The sequence below is a fragment of the Bison bison genome, unplaced genomic scaffold, assembly GCF_000754665.1.
Source record: "Bison bison bison isolate TAMUID 2011002044 unplaced genomic scaffold, Bison_UMD1.0 scf7180017864080, whole genome shotgun sequence".
NCBI lineage: Eukaryota > Metazoa > Chordata > Mammalia > Artiodactyla > Bovidae > Bison > Bison bison.
In genome coordinates, this window is record NW_011494652.1 from 4655439 (window position 1) to 4662333 (window position 6895).

A 6895-nucleotide genomic window follows, 5' to 3' on the forward strand; every position below is an offset into this window, starting at 1 on the left:
CTAGGCCCTCCGAAGCTGGCCTGAGGTCAGCACAGGGAGAATCAGGTTAAGACAAGTAGCAGCTGAGGCCCAGCCTCCTGGAGACCACCCCTCCCCCGCCACTCCCACCCCCAGGGCTTCTGCTCTATCCTCTGGGAAGCTCTGGACACCACCTGCCCCCAGGGGGTTGGGAGAGCACTGGGGGCCAGTTCGTCAGCAGGAAATCATTTACTTCAGCTCGGCAACCTTTATTCCTGTGTTCAACGCAGTGTTGGGCATTGGGTGCGGGTGTGGCCCGAGATGCCAATGGCAGCAATCCCTTCCCCTATCCGGGCCTTAGTTCTCCCCTGTCAAGCAGGGAGGGACTTCCTTCATCGGGAGACTGTGAGGAGAGCGACAACACGTGACAAGACACAGGCCAGACGGGGTCCTTGCCCTGGGGAAGGGCTCACCGTTGGGGAGGGAGGCCCAGGCCCCACCCACCACTGGCAGCTGCTGAGAAGGGTGGGTCGGGCATGGCCCAGTGACCAGGCGATGTGCCAGAGCTGCTCAGCCATGGGTCTGGCTTCACCGAGCTCTGTCCTGGTGGTGGAGGCCTGGGCGTGCCACTAGGGAAGGCGGGAACAGTCCACAGAGAGGCGGTCACCCCATCCACACAGTCCAGAGGGCCACGGAGAGGTAGGGCAGCAGGCGTGCCATCTCATCTGGGTGCAGCGAGGGTCCCCACCGCTCGTGGCCTCCTTAGCTGGTGGTGCCCAGCGGGGGCTGTGGGGAGGCTGACCGGCTCAGGGTCACGTTGGGGAAGCTGGTGACAAAGCTCTCCCACCTTCTCCTGATCTTCTGGAAGACAGAGGAGGGGTTGCGATCAGAGCCCACCTGAGGGGTGGGCTTCAGGTGCTGTTCCACCTATAGCCAGGAGGGGGTGGTAGACCCCAGAGACAGAAGCCCCTTCACTAGGCACCCTTTCTCCCGGAAGGCAGGAGCCCAGCGGGCAGCGCCCACCCAGGGGTCCTGATCCTCTCTTTTCTGGGGTTAGAAGGGACAACAAGATGTAACCCTGGGGAAGCTGTACTGACTCATCTCGTGCCTCCAGCAAAATCCACCGTCCAACACACTGACAGACTGGTCATCTCAGAACAGCTTTGACTATATCACCCATCAGCTCCAAAACCTTCCCTGACTCCCCAGTGCCCACGGGATAAATCCCAAATACCTTCAGGCCCCTCTGGAATACCTCTCTCTGCAGCCGCTGCCCCGACAGCTCTCTGTCTTCTTGGTCTATAGCCCCATCCGTTTCTCCCTCTGAGCCTTTGCTCCCCTGGGTCCCTCTGCTTGGGATCTTGCCCCTTCCCTGTCGTACCCCTCCACCCACCAGCCCTCAGCCAAACCTGCTGATACTGCCTCAGCCACCTCTGGCTGCCTTCTTGCTCCGCTTGGATCAGCTGCTCCGTGTCCCCCAGGCTCCCAGGCAGCCGCTCCTGACCGGGGGTGTCCAGCCATTCTGGGCCTCCATCTGAGGACCGGGACTTCTCACGGCCCTGCCTGAGGCTCAGCGCCCGGCGCAGTCGGCCTTCCGTGGGCCTCCCCCAGGGCTCCTGGAGCTTGCCGTAGGAGGGCCGTGGTCCTCGCAAGGACTGACTGCGTAGCCCTGTCCCCATGGTTCTGGAGGCTGCAGGTGCGTCTGCTTCACCCTTCGGCGAGCCACTGGCCTTCTGAGATGGCCTGGTGCCCCCACCCACCTGACGGGAGCTCCCTTGGGGACAAAGGTTGGTGCTGGTGAGGTGGCTGTCGTAATCCAAAGGGCAGGCCACCAGGGTCAAGCATCCCTGAGTCACCCACGCAGCACACTCTCCACCTCCCAGGGAAGCAGGTACAGGCTTCCTCTCCTCCTTCCCCCTCTTCCTCCTCCACGCAGCCTTTCCTGACTAACCCATCCTAAAGATCTTAGCCTCTCCTGAACTCTTGTAGCCCTGGCTGTCCAAACATTTTGTTGACAGTGAGAACAGATGGCCCAACAGCAAAACAGACACGGGCTTTTAAGAAACAGGACAGCTCCAACCTAGAATGGTCAAATTCACAGAGACAGAAAGTAGCATGGTGGTCGCCAGGGCCTGGTGGGGTGGGGAGGTGGGAGGATTGGGGGAATGGGGGTGGTGGTAGGTTGTTTAATGGCTCCAGGGCATCAGTTTTGCTAGGTGAGAAACTTCCGGAGTTTGGCTGTACAGCAATCTGAATGAATATAACACTCCCGAATTGTACATGTAAAAATCTAAGGTGGTACATTTTATGTCTCTGTATATTTTTACTACAATCAGAAATTTAAAAAAAGAAAGAAAAAAAAGAGGCTAGTTCTGGGGCTGAAAGTTCGGAGTGTGAGGTGTTTTCCAGGTCTAACTCTGCCCATAATTTTCTACGAGAGAATAGGGTTAACAGCTCAGGCTCTGAGGACCAGCTGCTCCTAGGAAAACACTGGTTCCATCACCCACAGCTGTGCAACGCTGGGCGCCTCCCGCCGCCTGGTTTCCTTGTCTGTAACAGGGACGGATAACTCATGTGTTGTCAGAAGGACTAAATGCAATGACGCTGTGCCAAGCCCAGGGCTTGGCCTGCAGCAAGTGCTCAATAAAAGTAAGCCAGTGTTAGTCAGTACTCGAGGCAAATCCTTTCCCCTCTTTGTCAGTCTTCTCATCTGTAAAGTGGGTTGTTGTGAACAGTAAATGAAATCGTGAATGCAGGTCCCTCCAAGGGCAAGACTACCAGGAGCAGCTCTTTCTCCTAAGATTGGTGGGGAGGAGAAAGGTACTTGGGCTGGGCCAGCCAATCCTTCGCATCCTAGAATTTCAGGGTTGTGAGGGACCTCACACATCTGGTCCATGCTCCTTTTTGCTTTTACCACTATTTTTTGAGCATTTTTACTGGTTCTGGAGCTAATTCCTCCCTATATTTCCTTTAAACCTTATGATAGTCCTACAAATGGGAATCATTATCTTCATTTGCTAGCTCCCCATTTTGTAGGTTGGCAAACTGAGGCTCAGATTAAGCACACCCAGTAGGCAGCAGAGCTGGGCCTCCTGCTCTGGCCAGCCTGGCTTTAGAGCCTGTGCTCCAACCACTCTGCTCTCCTGTCCTGGTGTTGGTAGCAGGGGCAGATGTCCTGCGTCCTCTGTGTCTGGGGTGATGCCGGGGTGCCCTGTCTGAGGTCAGGGAAGTGCTGGCTGCAAGAGCTCTTGTTGGCGCATCCCATACCCCTGGTCTTGCTCCTTCTCCTCTCTCAGAATTTCTAGGCCTTCCTTGCGTTCAGGATCTCTTGCTGTCTGCCAGGCTCGCTCCCCACCTTCCCCCCGACTGCCCGCCAGAGGAGCCAAGGGAGGGCCAATGTGAAGAAGGGAATTCATGAAAGGGCCCTGCCCCTCTGCCCAGCCTGTCTTAGAGGTGGACTGTGACCATCACTGCAACCCTACCCACCTCTAGCGCCTGAGCCACAGAGCAACCCTGACCCTGGTTAAAAAGCAACGGAACCATTACACAATCATCAACACCTTCCCTGCAGCACAGTTAGGTCGGATCCTCCCGTTCACCCCAGTCTGGGCTGGGAAGAGCTTGCCGATGACTCACAGGCTTCTGAGACGTGTCAGGGTGAATCACACGCTCTTGCGTCACGCCTATAGCTGCCAGATACCCTCTTGCCAAGTGTGTAATCTTACAACAATTTCCCAAATCCACAAATCCGTGGAGGACCAGGAGAAAATATATTCTCTTCCTTCCCTCCCCCCTGCCTCCCTGCCTCTGTCACCGGGTGGGTGAGCTCTCACCTTTCCAGAACCTGCTGGTTGGCAGCTCCCTGGAAGCGGGCCTGACCCTTCAGCTGGGTTAGGGAGGCAGCCCCCTTTCTGGCCCTCCCAGTACACATGGTAGCAGCAGTCACACCCTGCCACGCTTGATATCCTTTGACAGCTAGGACAACATCTCTTTTATCTCTGCCCCAAGACATGATAGAGTCAAAGCTTGGCCTTCAATATCAGAGATTATTATGCGTCTATTGCTCTGTAACTATCTACCCCCAAACGTGGCGGCTTAAAGCAGCACTCAGGTATGACCTCACTTCCTGTAGGTCTGGGATCCAGGCACGGCTTAGCGGGGGCCTCCGACCCAGGGTCCCTCGCAGGCTTCAGTCAGGAGGCTACAGTCACGTCCAGGTTTGACTGAGGGTGGATATACTTCTCTGTGAGTTGTCGTACTGAGGGTCTTAGTTTCTTGCTGATTGTTGGCAGTTACCAAGGATAACTCATATCACAGCAGCTGGCTTCAGTGGGAGCCAGCAAGTGAGAGGGCTAGAGATGGCAGGTGGGCAGAGGTCGGATTCTTTGCAGAATTTAAAACTTGGAAATAACCTCCCATCACTTTTGCCGTATTCTGCTCCTCCAAGGCAACTCACCAAGTCCAGTTGGTACCCAAGGGAGGGGACCCACAAGGGCATGAACACAAAGGGAGGCTGGGTCATGGGGGTCATCATAGTGGCTGTGACAGCTATGTGCTTTTTTACAAAACTGTTTATTTATTTGGCTGTGTTAGATCTTAGTTGCGATACATGGACTCTTCCTTGAGGCACAGGGGCTGAGTTGCCCCTTGGCATGTTGGATCTTGGTTCCCCAACTAGGGGTCAAACTCACGTCCCTTGCATTTGAAGGCAGATTCTTAACCACTGGACCACCAGGGAAGTCCTGCTAGGTGCTTTGAGTGAGCAGCTTAACCTCATGCGCCTAGACTTACTCAGCTATTAAAAGGGATGCTATTTTATCTCATCAAATCTAAGATGGTGTTGATGGAAAGGTGGCATTATTTTATACATCAGTAAGAAAGGATATCCACTGCCCATTCATTGAAGATGTAGCCCCGTTTTAGAAGTTGAAGTCTGTGTGTACTGGCGGGGGGGTGGTACAGAATGTATGCCTTAACATGAAACACAGTCTTCCCTAAGGTGGTCTGAGACTTAAATGTCTGGTGTCATTTGAGGTTGCTGTGAGGTTTAGATACACGCAAGGCTGCAAACTGGGGCAGGCTGCCTAGTTCTTTCTTACTACTGATCTAGTGAAATTGCTCCAAACCCACACACTGTGAGCAAGATCTTGTTTTGATGATGTCTAGGCTAGAAGGGAGGCCAAGGGGAGCAGGGTAGAACTTCCACCCCCAGAAAAGGAGGAATTCTCATGTACATCAAGGAAGGTACCTTAAAACAGACACCCAGTGCTGAGGGAGCACAGAAGAGAATGGGAGACCCTATCTGGTTTGGGAGAATCCCGGCAGGCTCCCTGGAGGAGGTGGCGATGGAGCCCAGCCTCAAGGGCGTGGAGGACTGTTGCAGTAGAGATGCGGGCAGGCTCCTGTGGGTGACCAAAGCCTGGGAACAGAAGAAAGAGTTACCCTTTGAATGGGAAAAGCCTGGAAAGGCAGACTGGCTGCTGCTCTTCCTTCCAGGGCCAGGAAGAAGAATCTGACTGATCCTGAAGACAATGGGGATGGAGTGGGCCCTCCACTCCGGGAGCCTTACCTCTGTGATCACGGTTTCAGATGAAATAACAGAGGCTCAGAGAGGTGAAGAAACTTACCCAGTGAGACACAGTCAGTAGTGGACCCTGAATGCAGTCCTGCAGAGTCAGGTCAGCAAACAGAGTCCTCAGCAAATGTGCGTTCCACCCCCATCGGCCCCCATTTTTCACCCCAGTCTTCATGCACCCTTCAGGATGATCAGACAGAACCGTGAGCCTAATGGTTAGTGCCACTAGACTTTTCCTTGAAAATGTGATGCCCACCAGAAACAGGGCAGGGGGCTGTGCAGGTATACATTTGTTGTTTGCTTGTTGTTTTAGTCGCTAAGCCCTGTCCGACTCTTTTGCGACCCCATGGATTATAGCCTGCCAGGCTCCTCTGTCCATGGGATTTCCCAGACAAGAAGAATTAGAAGGAATACATTTCCTTCTCCAAGGGCATCTTCTTGACCCAGGGACCAAACTGTGACGTCTGCACTGGCAGGCGAATTCTTTACCACTGAGCCACCTGGGAAGCCCACAGATATACATATTTAATTTTAAGTGTTTGCGTGTGTTTCAACTGATAATATAAATTATTTCTTTGCCTGAGCAGGTCTTGTAATACAGTACATTTGGGGTGGGGACTAGTTCTTTTACTTCAGAACAATGGTCTATTGTTTTGGTCTTCATTTCTCCAGAGGAAGCTGGAATGCCAGGGTGTTAGGTTCAACAAGAGATTTTGGTCAATTTAGCACTTGGAGAAATCAGAGAAAGGGAAGGATAAATATTAGCTTGGCCAAAAAGTTCATTCGGGATTCTCCATGCCATCTTGCTGCTGCTGTGGCTAAGTCGCTTCAGTTGTGTCTGACTCTGTGTGACCCCATAGATGGCAGCCCACCAGGCTCCCCCGTCCCTGGGATTCTCCAGGCAAGAACACTGGAGTGGTTGCCATTTCCTTCTCTAATGCATGAAAGTGAAAAGTGAAAGTGAAGTTGCTCAGTCGTGTCCGACTCCTAGCGACCCCATGGACTGCAGCCTACCAGGCTCCTCCATCCATGCGATTTTCCAGGCAAGAGTACTGGAGTGGGGTGCCACTGCCTTCTCCCCGTACCATCTTACCCAACAGTAAAAACGCTTGCAAAACCTCCCGCACTCTGAGCCAGGCATGGCGCTTAGGGCTTTGTGTATGTGGTCCTGGCCTCATGCCAAGGAATCAGGGGAGGATTAATCTCAGTTTACAATTTTATTTATTTATTTTGCCTGTGCTGGGTCTTCATCGCTGGGTAAGCTTTTCCCTAGTTGCGGCGAGCAGGGGCTACTCTCTGGCTGCAGGGCATTTGCTCACGGTGGTGGCTTCTCTTGGTGCAGAGCACGGGCTCTAGGGCACG

General features: G+C 53.7%; 1 protein-coding gene across 1 annotated transcript; it reads right to left on the bottom strand.

The window, feature by feature from the left end:
* Window positions 1–206: 206 nt before the first annotated feature.
* LOC104986977 (chromosome unknown open reading frame, human C11orf86) lies at window positions 207–1806 on the bottom strand. The gene is made up of 2 exons (XM_010837719.1): window positions 1368–1806; window positions 207–819 (listed from the first exon to the last, which is right to left on the bottom strand). Exons 1-2 carry the CDS (start codon window positions 1635–1637, stop codon window positions 721–723), a joined length of 369 nt encoding a protein of 122 aa, XP_010836021.1. The 5' UTR covers window positions 1638–1806; the 3' UTR covers window positions 207–720.
* Between the last annotated feature and the right edge of the window lie 5089 nt (window positions 1807–6895).

Bases quoted from the DNA above. Each gene is read 5' to 3' on its own strand.
- LOC104986977 (XM_010837719.1), bottom strand. From the start codon at position 1,637: ATGGGGACAGGGCTACGCAGTCAGTCCTTGCGAGGACCACGGCCCTCC. The intron at 820-1,367 runs GTTTGGCTGAGG...TCTGTCTTCCAG, and splicing joins GGCTGAGGCAGTATCAGCAG to AAGATCAGGAGAAGGTGGGA.